Source organism: Chrysoperla carnea, chromosome 5 (genome assembly GCF_905475395.1).
Source record: "Chrysoperla carnea chromosome 5, inChrCarn1.1, whole genome shotgun sequence".
In the NCBI taxonomy this organism is placed as follows: Eukaryota; Metazoa; Arthropoda; class Insecta; order Neuroptera; family Chrysopidae; genus Chrysoperla; species Chrysoperla carnea.
This window is the reverse complement of record NC_058341.1, coordinates 25,012,385-25,030,552: the sequence shown is the minus strand read 5'-3', so window position 1 is coordinate 25,030,552 and position 18,168 is coordinate 25,012,385. Positions and strand designations below refer to the sequence as shown.

The following is an 18,168-nucleotide window of genomic DNA, read 5'->3' as shown; positions in this document are numbered from 1 at the left end:
AGTATTGATTCATACCAACAAAATTGAATTGAAATTGTAGTTATTATTAATATATTCGCTGTTTCATTTTAATGAAAGTACCATTTTTGCAATTTGGATAAAGCAAGTGGTCCCGGAATTAAGCACATAAGTGATAGCTAGCGAAAAACTGACGTCACAGCTGAAAATAATGACCCAAAATTAGTGGGTTTCAAAAAAAATTCCAATAAGATCGGATCAAATTTGCCAGTGTTATCAAAAAAATAGAATTTTTTAACTTGGTGACGTCATCAGAATCCAAAAATTTTAATTTTGCTCTATCACATCCCAATTTTATCCAATTTTGGTAAATCAAGTATGTAATCCTACTAAATTTGGGCCGTACTTTTCCAATTTGTGATCAAAATTAATCTCACTGTAATAGGTTTCAAGTATGTGGAACCTTGATCCCGGAATTAAGCACATAAGTGATAGCTAGCGAAAAACTAACATCACAGCTGAAAAGAATAGCCCAAAATTAGTGGGTTTCAAAAAAAATTCCAATAAGATCGGATCAAATTTGCCTGTGTTATCAAAAAAATAGAATTTTTTAACTTGGTGACGTCATCAGAATCCAAAAATTTTAATTTTGCTCTATCACATCCCAATTTTATCCAATTTTGGTAAATCAAGTATGTAATCCTACTAAATTTGGGCCGTACTTTTCCAATTTGTGATCAAAATTAATCTCACTGTAATAGGTTTCAAGTATGTGGAACCTTGATCCCGGAATTAAGCACATAAGTGATAGCTATCGAAAAACTAACATCACAGCTGAAAAGAATAGCCCAAAATTAGTGGGTTTCAAAAAAAATTCCAATAAGATCAGATCAAATTTGCCTGTGTTATCAAAAAATTCAAATTTTTTAACTTGGTGACGTCATCAGAATCCAAAGAATTTAATTTTGGTCTATCGCATCCCAATTTTATCCAATTTTGATAAATGAAGTATGTAATCCTACTAAATTTGGGCCATACTTTTCAAATTTGTAATCAAAATTAACCTCACTGTAATAGGTTTCAAGAATGTGAAGTCCTGGTCCCGGAATTATGCACATAAGTGATAGCTAGAGCAAAACCGACATTGGAGGTGAAAAGAATGACCCAAAATTAGTGGGTTTCAAAAAAAATTCCAACAAGATCGGATAAAATTTGCCTGTGTTATCAAAAAAATCACATTTTTTTACTTTGTGACGTCATCAGAATCCAAAAAATTTAATTTTGCTCTATCACATCCCAATTTTATCCAATTTTGATAAATAAAGTATGTAATCCTACTAAATTTGGGCTTTACTTTTCAAATTTGTAATCAAAATTAACCTCACTGTAATAGGTTTCAAGAATGTGAAGTCCTGGTCCCGGAATTATGCACATAAGTGATAGCTAGAGCAAAACCGACATCGGAGGTGAAAAGAATGACCCAAAATTAGTGGGTTTCAAAAAAAATTCCAACAAGATCGGATAAAATTTGCCTGTGTTATCAAAAAAATCACATTTTTTTACTTTGTGACGTCATCAGAATCCAAAAAATTTTATTTTGCTCTATCACATCCCAATTTTATCCAATTTTGATAAATAAAGTATGTAATCCTACTAAATTTGGGCTTTACTTTTCAAATTTGTAATCAAAATTAACCTCACTGTAATAGGTTTCAAGAATGTGAAGTCCTGGTCCCGGAATTATGCACATAAGTGATAGCTAGAGCCAAACCGACATCGGAGGTGAAAAGAATGACCCAAAATTAGTGGGTTTCAAAAAAAATTCCAACAAGATCGGATAAAATTTGCCTGTGTTATCAAAAAAATCGAATTTTTTAACTTGATGATGTTATCGGAATTCAAAAAATTTAATTTTGCGCTATCTAATCTATTTAATAAATAAACTTTAATGGTGGAAGCGCAGTGAAAACAAACAAAACAAAAAGCTTTTTTAAAATGTCAGGAACTGAAAAGTATAAAACAAATTTCCATTGTAACTGAAGGTGCTAAGGCCATGAGGCTTACATTTTAATAAAAATTTGTTTTCATTAACAAAAGATCGGATAAAGAATATTATACAATTTTTATCATGGCAGAATCTATAGTCAAATTGGAAACATTGATGAGCCAATCATAAAAATGAATATAAATAAATTAATGAACATAATAATTTTTCACAAACACAGTAAAAAATTCTGTTAATTTCATTTGAAAAAAAAAAAAAAAAAAAAAAAAAACATTTTAAAATTATATTAGCTAATTTTTTTTTTTGTGCTAAACTTTTTTTTTTGGTAATTATATGTTTTTGATCTGTCTGAAATTGAATTCAATTTTGTTTTAAGTTTTATATTCATTAATTTTTTTGTTTAGCAGTTCAAAGTGTAATTCATGTTGCCACATTATTTTAATATGCATTACCCCATAACTATGAAATTTATTAAAAAAAATATATACATATTTTCCTCGTAAAAAATCAAAATAATTACCATGACTTTATGAAATAAATTTATTTTAGATGTTAAAAAATTGATTACACGAATTAATATCCAAGAAAATACTACGCTTTATTCGATGTTCATTGTCCTGTGACAGTAGTAAATGAAGTTATCTGTGTTTTTTATGTAAAACATTAAAGAGGCTATTATGTAAACCCACGTTTTTTCGACAGATTATTAGAAAAAATTATTTCACCTATAATAAGTTACAATGCAGAGTTTCTAAGATATTTGGATTGATTTTAACCTGTATCTCAATATTCGACCAGTCATCAAATGCACCCGATCTTTGTACTTTAGGGTCAAACTTACCTTATACATATACTGAGTTTTATCGAAATTGTATATAAGAAAAATGTCTTGATTTTTTGCAATTTTTTTAAGGGAGATCCCTTTAAAAAAATCGAAAAAAACGCAATAAAAAATTTTCTTTGGACGATAGAATGTGACTTGCAAGGCTATAAAAAAGCAATACATGTGAGTAAAACATTTAAATAATCATGATAATTTTTAATTTATTGTGTTTATTTATAATTGGAAATACAAACTTTCACTATTATTCTAAATAGGTATATTTTATTTTTTTTACGAATAATATGTATATAAAGATAAAAAAATCTTTAATCAATATAACACTTCTGTTACATGATCAGCAAACATGTGTTTTTAATTACATCAATAAAGATCTGTATAGGTTAACATTCAACATGTTGTGTTAAAACATAAGATTTTAATTGAATTGACAGGTGTAAAAAAGAGGATTGTTTTATAACAGTCGCAGGTTAATTGCGCAAACTTAAGATAATAAATACACAAGGAGAGAGTTTGCAAGGATAAAGCATCAAATAAAAACCTGCAAGAATTATCGCTTAACTGATCGTTTTTGTCTTATCTAAATTTCTTCGACTTTGATTGTTATGCAACTTTTAAAACAAGAATGGTTGATTTTTTATCAATGCCATCGTTTTCCTGGTTCCTAAATAGCCATGAACAACGACTTTGATTTTAATGTACCCTTGAAAATATATTTTATGCATTCTATTAACACATTTGATTTAAATAATGTAAATGTTTTTTAAAAAAGGTAAATTACAAATTAAAATGAAAAAAAGAAAAATATTAAAAATTCGAAAAAACAAAGAGACTTTTTATTGCAATTGGATTATGTTTTGTGGGACTGTAGACGTGCGTAAAAGTCTTAAAAATCAGTAAAAACCATGATATTTTAAAACTATGATATGGGCAATAATAGCTATGTGTACATTTGTAACCACGCAGGTAGAACTACTCGTTAAAAATTTTTGTGGTCGTGAGAGCTTTTGATCAGAATGACCCAAAGAATATTTTAGAGTAAGTTAAAAAAAGTTTTACAAAAGCCATTTTCCTATCTAATATTGTGAGGTCCTTTGCAATTCGAGCCACAATAAAAACCTTTACTTTTTTTTTACCACCAAATAAACTTTTATCAATTCTCAAAACTAGACAGACTAAAATAATTGTGAAAGCTACGATTCATTATGGGCTCACAGACTAAATAATCATCGAATAAATAATTAAATCATTAACTTAGTTATCTTAACAGATTTGAATTTAATAATTTATATAATAACTTATAAATAATTAAATATAAAAAATAAGAATAAATAAAATAAAATAATAAAAGATAAGTAATAAATATTTTCTGTATCGATGAGAATAAGAATAATATAATTATAATTTTACATTTATAATTTTCTCATTATTGTTTAACAATTAATTAATAAATAATTAACCTAAAAATATAGTTATCATGATTTTCTTTTTTCAAAAAGTACTGATTGGCTATTAGGCCACAAGTTGCGGTTATATTCAATCGGTGCGATACAAAATTTTTATTTACAAATATCTTAAAACAAAATTGAATTTTTATTTTGTGTAAAAATAAATTATAAAATTAGTTTTAAGTTTAAGTACATTTTTCCCTAAAGTAGTACAATAGTAATGAGAACAATTCCAAGACTGCTCTTATGTACCAAGACCAGGAATAAAACCGAATCATTTTCTATTTTTAACATGGAGTAAAAGTGGTCAGATTCTTGTGTGAAATTCTAAAATTAAAACTATCAAAAATGGAAAAAAATTACGCCACGAAACCTAAAACTCGCACTTGAAACAAAGTAGCTGAGAACACTCTTGGAACAATGACCTTCCAAAAAAAATAATAAAAATAAAAATTGGTTTCTCCGTTACACAGACATGTTAAACTTATAATACCCCTCTTTTTTAGTCGGGTATTAAAAAAAGAACTTCTTAGCTAGAAATAATTGCTTGAACTAAAAAAAATTGGACGTAAAAAGATGTTTATGTGTGGTCAGAAAAATTTTTTGCCACTATTTTCTTGAACCAAGAAAACCCTTTTTGTCTATGTAGCATTTAAGAAAATTTAATTTCACACTATAGAGTCTATTATCGAGATTATTGAACCGTTAGCTTCAAATAAATTGAGTCACTAAGTTAATAAAATTCGCCATTTTCTTAAAATTTGAAAAAAATATTAATATTTTTGTTATAGTTTAAAAATGAAATTTTTTTTGTGATTTGAGGAATTTGTTAAAATGGGAGTGATTATTTTTATTACAGCAGAAATATTTTCACACAATAAATAAATTCAATTAAAATAACATAAATAAAATTATTAATTAAAAAAATCAAGATCTTTCAAATAAACCAAACTCTAATTAAAAAAATTTAATTTATATCCAATTTTTCGTTTTCTTTTTTTGTAATAAATTTTGTTTAGAATTAATTTTATAGCGAAAAGCATTTTTGGATTTATGTAAATAAATTCATTATTTTGATAGATAAAAAAATAATTATTTCCATTTTAATAATTTCGACCTTGATGAAATTCTTTGTGGTCTATGAAACGACGAACTTTCAATTCTAAATAAATTATTTTCCATTGGAAAAAATTTGATATGAATATGTATAAAAATCTATAACACATGGAATACAGGAAGTATAGAAATTATTATTTATAAATATTTCAAATTCTTATAATTTTTATCTAAATCTACACAAAAATTTAGCGAATTGAAGGGAATGGTATGCAGAAGCATTCAAGCATAGCAAAAGCTGTCGCCAAGACGAGGCTAACATGCGAGGAAGACATTATTATATCTTTTCTAGAAACGATGCAGTTTATTTTTAAACATATTATATAAAATGACTTGAAATTTCAGAATATTGTTGCGAAATATTCTGAAGGGTTTTCATGATTTTACTTGACATCACAGCTGAAAAGAGTAACCTTAAATTAATGAGTTTCAAAAAAATTCCAATAAGATCGGCTCAAATATGCCTGTGTTATCAAAAAAATCGAATTTTTTAACTTTATGACGTCATTAGAATCCAAAAAATTTAATTTTGCTCTATCACATCCAAATTTTTTCCAATTTTCATAAACCAAGTATGTAATTCTACTAAATTTGGGTCATACTTTTCATATTTTTGATCAAAATTAACCTAGCTCTAATAGGTATCAAGAATGTGGAGTCCTGGTCACAGAATTAAGAACATAAATGATAGCTGCCAAAAAATTGACATCACAGCTGAAAAGAGTGACCCAAAATTAGTGGATTTCAAAAAAAATTCCAATAAGATCGGATGAAATTTGCCCGTGTTTTCAAAAAAATTGAATTTTTTAACTTTGTGACGTCATCAGAATTCAAAACATAACATTTTGCTCTATCACATGCCAATTTTCTCCAATTTTCATAAACCAAGTATGTAATCCTACTAAATTTGGGTCATACTTTTCAAATTTTTTATCAAAATTAACCTCACCATAATAGGTATCAAGAATGGCGAGCCTTGGTCCCGGAATTAAGCACATAAGTGATAGCTAGCGAAAAACAGGCATTGCAACTGTAAAAAATTACCCAAAATTGGGTTTCAATAAAAATTCCAATAAGATCGGATCAAATTTAACGAAATTCAAAATAATAATATTTTCTTTAAAATGAGAATACGTATAAGCAAAAGATATTTTGAACTTCCGTTTCTTACAAGTAGGAAATAGATCCGGTAAAAAATTAATGAACTTGTGCAATTGCTTCGTTACTTTGACAAACAAGAGATTGTGCAAATATTGAAATACAGGAAGTATCCGATTAAAAATTAAATCAAATGAGACGTTAAGTAAGTTATTACTCAGTTTATCACTATTTCATAATTTTATTAAATACAAGTTTTTCATACAATCTACACAATGTACATAAAAAAAACATTTTCTATTGCATAATTTTCACATAAAAGGAACTAAAATATAAAAATAATTACTCACGTAGAAGTTTCCTAAACTAAGAGAATTCCCTCTTAAGAATAATTAAAATAAACTCGATAACAAAATTAACTTAAGAAAATTTTTGATCAAAATTACACTCACCTTCTAATAATCGCGAAAACTTATTTTTGTGTTTAAAGCTTTAAGCGTTCTTTAAAGAGGGCACTACTTAAAGTTAAAACGTGTTTAGTCTCCAAAAATTTGCATAGCCTAACGCTCATCAACTTTTTCCGGCAGGCCAAAAAAAAAAAAACGAGGGTTCGAACTTGCATTCTTCCCCTTTTGTAAACTCTTTAAAAGTTAACTAGGTATTTTGCTTGCAAAAATTTCCACTGTTGAACGCTATTCATGGAGTGAAATTTTAAGGCGGTTAAAATTAAAATAATAATTTAAGTCTCTGTGGTACTACGCAAATGGTACAAAACCAATAGCTCCTTTATCTTGAAAATGAAATTCGTTAATAAAACTAGTTCTTTTATAATTGTGATGCAAAATTCTATGTTGTATTTCTGCATTTAATAATATCTACATGTATTTATCTTTTCATAAACTTGAAACTAACTGAAATTTTATAAAACTTTCACTGTTTAATACCTATGGCATTGTTTACAAATTTATGAGACTACAGAAGACTTGGAGAGTTAATTGACGAAAGTTTGCCTGTTAGAAAAATACAGTTTTAACCGTGATTAGGGAACTCGTTAATGGAACTACTCATTTCTCCAGAATCGTTGACAGATTAACGTCAAAAATGATCTCAAGTTTGAAAAATAAATTGAAAGACTGAAAAAAGGTAGAATAATTGGGGATACTCATTATTCAAACCCTTAGATACTTGCAAACTTTTAAACATAGTGTGTTAGTAAAAGGAAATTATCGAATTTTCACTTCATATTCTCATGTTCAGGTCAAATATTTATTGACAAGGTATCTTTTTCAACTATATTTGTCTATAAACGTCTGAAAAAGCGAATTTTAATTCTGTATAAATTTTGTAACAATTTCAAAAGAAATTTTGAAGTCAAGCCTTTGCTTCAGTTATATAAAAATCAATATTTGGCGAGCATTCGAAATTGGTTGTTTTGAATAGTACTTTCATACAGTTACATTAAGTCTCTTTCTTTATTCTTTAAATTTCCATAAACGAACTAAATTTAGGAAAATTGATTGCAAAATAATATTTTTAGTTCAGAAAATTCGCCCCTCAAATTCATCTTGAAAACACAATAAAAAGACTTTGAGGAACCGCTGAAATATTTTACTTAGACATCTATTAGATGACTGGTCATTTTCCCTTAAATTCTGTCCTCGTCTATAAATTATCAAGGTATAAAATTATAAGTTTACAAAATTGGAAAATAATATTATCATGTATATATTTCTAAAAAAATTATATAACACCTTTGACGAATTCCTCAAATTTCACTTTAAATGTTTGTTTTAAACTTCCTTTTACATTTTACATACTTTAAACAAACATCAGATTATACATAATAATTGAAATTAAAAATATGATTAATTTACATAATAAAATATAATGACCAATACTAGGTATAAAATCAATTGTTTAATAGATTCAACACCATTAAAATAACATACCGAGGAATTACTATAAAACATTTTTTAATGGTTTTTCTAAACGTTGTAACTAAATTTTACAAATTTACTTTTCATTCATTTTTATTAATTTAATATAAATAAAACTCAAAAATAGAATGGGAACTAAAAATTAGGCGGTAAAAATATCATGCTAATAATCAAGCTGGTTTAAACAAAAAACAAGATCTTTAAAAAAATAATTGGCTTCATTAACAAGATTTTGTTTCATAATTTGTGCCATTATTTGTATTTTTGAATTCTATGCATTGATTCCTGTAAAATGCATGGAAAAAACAGTTTCAAGTACAAAGCTGTTCTTCTGTATGGTGTGCCGGCACAATTTTTCCTCTTTCCAGCAGTTTATTTTTTCTTTATTCATTTTTTAAAAAATCTATCTGGGGTCCCTATCGAGGAGGTCCTTGGGACATAAAATTTCCTCAGGCAAATTGGGGGGCCTATAGCAATATCTACTCTTGCTATGTGACTAATCCACCACTGCTTCTGTATAAATATGTGCCGGACCCTAGGACCCAGTCGTCTAGGATTCTAGGTCTTAATTCTAGGATTAATTTCTTCAGTTGTTGAAAACACTCTGTATATAAAAATATAGGTAAATGAATATTATCATAATTATATATATTCACTAGCCTACATTGAAATGTATAATATCTATAATTATTATTTATTTATTAGAAAAGAAAATATTTAATGTCGATGTGAAGCGTAAAAACATATTTACGATGCGAAAAATTCCATTTAATCGAATAGGCATAACATTGTCATTTTCATTAATAATATCTACAATCAGAGTAATATAAAAATTTCCTTAATTTTTATACATATAATTTTTTGAAAAATCTGACATTTTTTATAAAATTTCAAATTATTTCCAATCCAATTATTTATTTGCATTTTTTTATTATCAATTTTGAATTTTAATAAACTTTGATATACCTTCTAGGCCATACCTCTAGACAGAAGCGAAAAAATAAGACAACACTTTGTACTATTTATTTTGTTTTATAAAATTTTTTATGCAAATGTTATTACAAACATAATATACAAGTTGCCTATTAACTGAGATAAAAATACATCTTTACAACATTTTTTATATTCAAGTGATTAAAAGGCTGGTTTTAATTAGACAAAATACACATTTGTTTCTATGCTTGAATTGTAATCAATAACAATTTTTTAGCGAATAACAACACTGTTTTGGCCAAGAAATAAGAGATTTCAGTAATTACGAATGATTGATGAGTGTTTAAATCAAGTCTTTCAATTGTCACTAATAAAATGACAATATTCTAGGTGTTGAAAAATTGTACATTTAGAAAACTTACTATAAAGTTCCTTTTCCAAATTCTAATTTCCCTCCTCAGTTTGTTCCTAAAATTCTGAAGTAATATTATCCCCGAAATAACTCGATCAAAGTGAACTTGTCTTATGGTAAAAATATACTTTTATTATCGAAGTAAGTTGAACCTCCAATATTGAGCTTTTAAAATCGAGATAAAACAATATTTTCACGAGAGAAAATCATAACTATATATTTGAGAAAAAGGATCTATGCCATACTTTTAAAATAAAAATTGGGTGAAGTTTCAAATTATCTGAATAGTGAAAATAATGTAAATAATTTTTTTTTAATTAAAGATTTAAAATCAACATCTAACGGGAAATACAAGCCACGGTTTATAAAAGGTCATAAAGACAGTGTTCTATTTCGAATTCAGGAACTCAATATCAGATGTTCCACCCTAAAATATTAAAATTTCTTTGGGTTTTTTCGCATCTGTATTATCCTGACTATTAAAATGCATTGATGGAACCATGCATCAATGAATGATATAAACAACAGGTAATATTATTACTGTTGTATTTTAATGCTTTCATTAATATGAATTGTTTGACGTCACTGCATTTACTAGAAGTATAAAACATAAAATTAAATCATAAACATGTCCTTGAAAATGAATTTTATACAGATTATAAAAAGGTTTTTATTATTCGGACTAATTATGTACTTATTCGGAAGTTGTTGAACTATTGAGTGTATGGAAACTTACTATAATATAATGTTTTATTTGCAGACTATTTTGAATTAAGACCACGTTTTTGTTTGTGTGGAAGTAGTTCCCCTTAGAAATATACCATACCGTACCAATATTTCCAGTTGAAAACGAGGTGAGTTCGCTCACTCGTCAAAAAAAGTTTTCATTTTCAACTTTTATTTAATGTTTTTGTATTCTTAAAGATGAGTATTTTTTATTATATGAGATTTATCCGTAATTAATATTTGAATTTGTGTCTTTACTGAAATAATAATTATAAATAAATTGCGATATTATTAATGATTGATTTTCAAAACAAGAAAACTTAATTTTGCAAGCAACTAGCAAGTCTAAGATGACGGACAGATTTAATTATTTAAATCTAATATTTGATAAATTTGAATAATAATCTGTCAAACTTATACCTATGCCTAGTTATTGATAAATTTTCAGTTCGTTTACATGGAGGAGTTTTTTTTTTTTAATATTTTAGGTTTGAAAATTGGTATTACAGACTTAGATTTGAAAATTGGTATTTACGAAAATATAAAACATTTTTAAGTTGACTTCTATTTGCACAATGTCAACAAAAATGTGGAGTAGGTATTCAATAGGTACAAACATGTGTCTTGGAGTTTAGAGCAAAATATTCAGCCCATGTAAACTATGACTTATTTACGAAACATCTAAAAAGATTAAAGTGATATTATAAAAGAGACAATGCTGACAAATGTTTTCAAGAATTTGTGGAAGAGGTCAACTTATGCCAGCAAGTACAAAGAGTAAAATTTCAAAATTAATCATGATTAGTGCCAAGGGCCAAGACTAATATAGTTATAACTTTGGCAAGACCAATACCAAGACAAAGCAACGAAGAATCAAGACCAAGATCTAGCTGCAAGTCTGCAAGGCCGAGACCAAACTCGTCAAACCAAAACTTATATCCGCAAGACCAAGACTTTTGTTTTTTTGCGATGATCAAACTTATTGCTGAATATACCTAATTAATGAACCGCCAGGAGAAAAATCGACTTCATTGCTTTATTTATTCCACTAATGGTCTTGTTCAAAACACAGATATAATACAGTCTGTCATATCTCTATGGTTCAAAATAACAATGCGCGTCTAATGTAATGCGGGCGCATAAATTACCTATCTCTTACTAACTACTGAAAATATATTATTTCTTTTTTGGGTCGCGCACTTGTTACTTTTGAACAAAGTCAATTATTTTAAATCCTAAATGCACCGACTATTTTTTAAATCTTTCCAATTTATATTTACAAAAAATTTACTATTTACAACTTACATATACATTTATGTTTATTTGGAGATATTGGTGGAGTATTTTGTAACATTATGGATATTGCCATTTTCCCAACTAATTAAAGCACTTAATAAAAACTTAATATTTAAAACACATTAAAATAATAAATAGATAACAAAGAATTTTTAAAAACAAACACCTGACTGTTTCACAATCAAACACATGATTTACTGATTCAGAAATAGTTTTTTTTTTTAAATCACAAACAACAAAAATTATGATCAAATTATTTCCTGAATTAATTAATTTTATATTTCAATAACTTTGAAAAAACTCATTATAAATTCATTTTAGGTGTAGAGAGTAGTCTTTGTCAATGTTTTATAAATATGATACAATCGAAGAATATCCTTCTGTTTTAATAATATGGAAACACGAATATTTAGAAGATGTTTTAACTTTTTTTTTCTTTTCTTTTCATAAATTACTGATTTTGTTCTTTTTTTTATAATAAAACAATAATACAAAGTGCATTGCAAAAAAATAGTAATAATATAATAATAAAACTTTACGAGTAACTAACTTTTTACAATTATATGATACATAGTGTTCCGGTTTTATTTTGATTTTATGTTGTTTTATAAATATTATTACTTTTGTTTATTTTTAAATTTTTATTTTTTATTTCCATGGTTTAAAAAAAAAAAGTTTTAGGTCATTTTAAATGTAGTGCTTGTGTTCCTAAAAAAAGACCTGTTTACTGACAAATATAGTGACGTCCTAGTTGATAATGTTTAATAGATAGTAATTTAATGTCAAACATTTCTCATCAGTATGTTTTATTTTGGAACGCAAACTTTATTTTACATATTTAAATTAAAATGCCATAAAAGTAACGTTTATGGTATGGTAAAAAACTTAGAAAACAAATTTAAAAAACTCTATCAAAAAACTTTGTTATATAATCCTACCGGTTGACCCCGTGAACTTCATTTCACCTACAATTAATTTATTTGATTATAACTTTTGATCAACGATTAAAAACATCTGCAGCTTCAATTATTAATTACAGTTTACAATATTAGATAAAATATGTATTTAAGTTTCCGATTTTCGATATAAGGAAACATTCCTAAATATTATAAACCAAATGAAGTTAAGAAAGCCTTAGTAACTTTGACATTTAAGCAAACATTGATCCATATTTGTCCATACAATTATTTACATGGGGGTTCCATATACAATCTATCGTTCCCTTTTTCATCACCTTATACTAGGGGTAGGTGGATGCAAATACCTACCAAATAAACAGAAAAATTTCATTAGAATCGGTCAAGTCGTTTCGGAGGAGTTTAAACACAAATACCGTCACAAGAGATAAGATAATCGTGATTTTCGAGAAAAACCTTCAAATGATACAAACTGGTTGCCAAAATGGTTGTTAGCTATTATTCCTTTTAGGGATTCCATGATTTTACGTAGAAGCTTCGAAAAACTTCTATATTGATAATTTTATTCTTTTTCCGCACTAATAATTATAACAAAGAAATTTTTAACAATTCAAAAAATTCAAGTTGTTGTTGAATTTTCCATACATTTGCGATATAGTTAAAAAAATATTACAATTTTGCATAAATGTATTTTTATGGAACAAAACTTTTCTTGATAATTTGGTAGTACGATCGGTAAAATGATTGTTTTTTCGTGCTTCAAAAATTCATGTTTATATTATAATTACTTATAAAAATGGTCGACACATTATATCACGTATTATTTCTTATTGCCGATATTTTATCAAACTATTTCGTCATATTAAAAATATTTTACCTATCAAAATTTGAATTCAGTTTTACCTTATCCATTATTGACCTATAAAAGGTCTATACAAGTTTATTTTGAATGTAAAAATTGTCGAGATGATATTTTGAAATCTGTACCTATGTCTTAAACCCGCAGTCATTTTAATATTTATTAAAAAAAGAAAAAAGAAAAAGAACAGGCAACTTTTTTTCTATTCTTTACAAAAGATACATTTCCATTCGGGATGTACGGCTTTGGTTTTACCAGTGGTTTTTCATTTATATGCAAAAGTACTAATTTTATAACGATATTTTTAATGCAAATACCAAATTCTTAAAAATATTTAAAATATCGATAAAAATATTTTTATCTGTATATTTTGAGAAAAGAAATCTAAAATATTTCTCATCTTTAAAAAGTTCCCTAAAACGTATACAAAATGAACTATTAAGTACATATTTCACAGTTTTAAACCAAATTTCATTTTCAGCTTCGTTCTGAATTCTTAGATTAGATTTTTAAGACAAGTTTCATTAAACATTATTTATAAATAAATTACTTAATTTTTTTAAAACCTTGATGTCCGCAACTAATCTTGCTTAAAAAAAACCAACAATTCATGTAAAATTTTCCAGTAATATATAATTTAAGAAGAATCTTATAACCTTCATTGATCAAACTATATGATAAAAATTAAGTGTGAACGCCAAGAAACCTAAACACTGGCTAATAGCTTTTATTTTTTTATGCAGATCTAAGTGCCGATTTGAGTTAAATCCGTCAATCATATAGAGTGGCTCATAATAGTCCTATTACATAAAAAAGCTTTTTTTTAATAATGAACAGACTTTAGAGTAAAGAAAGTTTCAATTACATTATTAGCATTGTTTTTCAGGTCATTTGGAGTTTTCAACGCATTAAAATTTTTATATGGTAAACTTTTCAAAAAACTAAAAAGCTTTATTTGATTCAAAAATTGGTAGATATCAAAAAGAAAAGAGATTTTTTTTAAGTTGATCCAAACATTCCTAAAAACTTTCTGATATTATTTTTTTCTGACGGATGCGCTCGTGTGTGCTTTACTTTCCTATATATACGTTTCCTTCTGTGAGCTTTAGCTCGAGATACACAACTTCTGAGTTTAACCGATACGAAACAATTATACATGCGTGACTCGATGCGATATAAAAGAATAATCATTTTATTCTAATAACAATATTTATTTTAATATAACTTCCATTCAGAGGCCATCGAGCTATAAAGTTAAAATTACCACACCTGAAGTAGGTAATTAATTTTTATTGCTTTGTTTAGTTATTGGTTTTATATAGATTCATTCAGCATTTATCACATTTATTATTGGCGATGATGAAATTGTTTACTATTATCAAACTGCCCCAGAAGGAGCATATAAAAAATACTCAAATAAAGCAAATACAATGCATTGAATTTCATTTCGATCCTTAAGTTTTTTTCTTTCAGATCTTTGTTTAATTTAAAAATTTCTTTGTTTTTAAAGGTTTATTGTTTTATGTCGCGTCATGGATTTTTTAATTTTATTTTAAATAGCACGAGTAATCTGTTTAAAATTGTATTTTGAAATGTTTAACAATATTTTTCCATTAAATAAAAAAGCAATCTTTTTTTTTCTACATTGCTTAAAAATTATGTAAAATTTGTAGAGAAAGTTTAATTATTATCAAATAACTTTATTAATTTAATTTAATCAAAATTTTATTTTTTATAATTTTTTGTAGATTTACATATGCGTCTAGAAAGTTGCATATTTATATAAATTTTTTAATTCAGTATGAACTCAAAAAATGAAATCAAAATACTATATATATAATAAATGTACTCAAAGGCTTACATTCAAATTTTTTGCGTGCAGTTTCTGCATAATTACTACAGTTCTATCTTCGATTCGTTCAGTTCTAAAGGACATAGAACTTTTAAAATAATCTCTGTAGATCTGCACAAAATTCGCGCAATTCTAAAAACTGCTAAAAAACCCAGCTTACATTATTTATTTGTATTCAATGGCTAAGTATTTATCAATTAATTTCTTGCGGTTGGATTTTTTGTTTTTTCTTTTATTTAACAAAGAAAAAATGTTTCTCTGTCCGTTGTTTGTATGATCGTGTCATGTTACCTGAGGTGTATCATTTTTTTACCGCACTAATTGTCAAAATATTGTATTTATTAATTATTTAATTTTTATAAACACTTTGGACAAATGGGCAGCACAATGAACAACATATTTCTGAAGGACTGTAATGTATTTAACGGACTAAACCATTAGGCTTAAATTAATCGGACCTTTCATTAATTTTTTCTTTAATTATCTCAGGGTTTTTTGTATTTGAAAGTTAAGGTACTTAATTTGAAGCTCACAGCAAGTACCAACTCACAGTTATAGCATAACTAATAGAAATATGGTAACAGTATCGAAAACCTAATATAATTTTCAAGCTATTCTTAGCCTAAAAATTTGAGTAAAATGTAAAAGAAATAGTTAAAAAGTATTTTAACAATCAAGCAAAAAAGGCGTCGATAATTACAGTGATAAATAGGTAACTCGTAACTACCAAGATAAATAAGATAATTTTCCTTTTCAGTGCAATAAAACCCTGTAGTAATTTGAAAGTATTTTTTTAAACTATAGCTTTTTCATAATATTCAATGTATAAAATAAAAATAAATTATTATATTATTTTCTGGCATTTGCCATTGTAAATCAGAATGCATTAATTATAATTTATAATAAAACATGCATATAGATTGTTTCTACATAGTTTTCTTATAAGTTTTAATATAAGGTGACTTTATCATTAGTAAGCAGTTTAACCAAAATCATAAGGAATTGATTTAACATTAGTAATAACTAACTTACCTTCGAAAATCCAACATTTTATGAAAATGAAGAAGTGACTCATATAAGTTCGTCTAGACTAGTTGTGCCGCGAAATGAGACAAGTCAGGAGTACAACATGGCTCTAGTATTATCTCCACAAGTAAAAGCTTTGGATTCTGTTGTCTCATTCAACACTAAAATATTTTCTTGAAAAATGCTATTTAAAATAATTTTTTTCATTCTAGCCTGTTAAATTAGAATTTGAAGCAAAAAAATCCTTAAAACGCTTTCAAAAATAGCAGTTTTGTAATTATTAAATTTAAAATAATTTTCTATCGTCTTGCTCTCAAATATTTATTGTCTTTGGCCCGAATACCTATCGTTTTAGGTATAACGGCTATCGTACATTTTGGGATTCATAAGCAACCAGTCCAATTTTAAAATTGCACCTCCACCTTATAATTGATGAATTTTTTCATTTTTTTTTTAAGACGCCAAAAATTGACAGTGTCCCAGAATCAGAGTCAAATATTATTACTCCTTTTAGAATAAGAATAATATAAAACAAATACCATTAATTTTTAAGCTGAGGAGCACAATCTAAAATTTTCTGAACTTAAAAAGTGCAGCTCTAGCAATTACGCCCTTTCTCAGCGTTGTTTTACTACCTACGAACTACAATGACACACGTTTACTAAACTGGTTGAAAATAAAATCCAAAAAACGACCGGCACTGGTTAACTTATCCCATATTGTCTCGTTTCTTTTGCCTCGCGCGGCATCACTAGTCTGGATTACCCTTATAGCAAAATCATCAAATACTTCAAAACAATACAATTACTCATATTTCCATAAGACTAAAATAACGTTGGATATTGTACTCTTCATTAAGACATCAGACAAGCAAACTATGAGGAAACAAACCAAATCACAAACTAATGCCCTTGAAAATTTAAGGACAGTAATTGGCTTCTGATCGATTTTTTTATTCTGCGTAATATCGATAGGTATACATTTGTTATGCCATGTTTATATGAAATATATCATAGTATATTAAGTTTAGTCCCAAGTTTGTAACGCTTAAAAATATTGATGCTACGACCAAAATTTTGGCATAGGTGTTCATAAAATCACCTAATTAGTCCATTTCCGGTTATCCGTCCGTCCGTCTGTCAATAACGAAAAGAGATATCAAGCTGAAATTTTTACAGGACATTTTTTTTTCCGTAGGACCCATCTTGTAAACCGTTAGAGATAGAAAAAAAAGTTTGAATGTAAAAAGGTTCCTTATCAAAAATTAACAGTTTTTGTTTGAAACATTTTTTCGTAAACATCTGTGTTTACTTGTGAGGTCGCAAATTAGGCTCAAATTGAACAGTCTGTATTATAGGGGAATATCAGTTATATATGTGTGACATCTAAATATGTGTAATGGAACAGTATAATCAACACCATCTGTACATGGTATTTCAAAAATTAACTCAGTCAATTGTTTGTTTTCACTTCTTTCTCTTTAAATTCTGTACATATTTTTCACCGTTTTAATACAATATTTTTAGATTAAATCTAGGATGAATAATAACAGTCCTATTTTGGCTGTATTTAATATGCAAAAAAAAACCTACTGTTATTTTCTTTTCTGATCATTTCTCAAGCCGTAAGGGGACGGTTAAGCTCTAAAAACCCCTTAAATGTAAGCGGAGGTCATGAAATGATTTATAACTCATTTATAGTGCATATGTCTTTATTTTCGAAAAAAAATATGATTAAAAAATTA

General features: G+C 26.9%; 1 protein-coding gene and 1 long non-coding RNA gene across 3 annotated transcripts in view; one reads left to right on the top strand and one right to left on the bottom strand.

The window, feature by feature from the left end:
* Positions 1–18,168, top strand: part of LOC123300367 — a 91,047-nt gene that overhangs the window by 67,934 nt on the left and 4,945 nt on the right. The window lies entirely within an intron of this gene.
* The window catches only part of LOC123300364 (scavenger receptor class B member 1), a 98,086-nt gene that overhangs the window by 75,550 nt on the left and 4,368 nt on the right, over positions 1–18,168 (bottom strand). Inside the window, exon 1 of one of the 2 annotated variants that reach the window (XM_044882931.1) lies at positions 11,780–11,858. The exons of the other annotated variant lie outside the window; for it this stretch is intronic. Coding sequence (XP_044738866.1) covers positions 11,780–11,843 — 64 coding nt within the window. The 5' untranslated portion in view covers positions 11,844–11,858. Of the gene's footprint in view, positions 1–11,779; positions 11,859–18,168 lie in introns of those variants that run through there. 2 annotated transcript variants of the gene reach the window in all.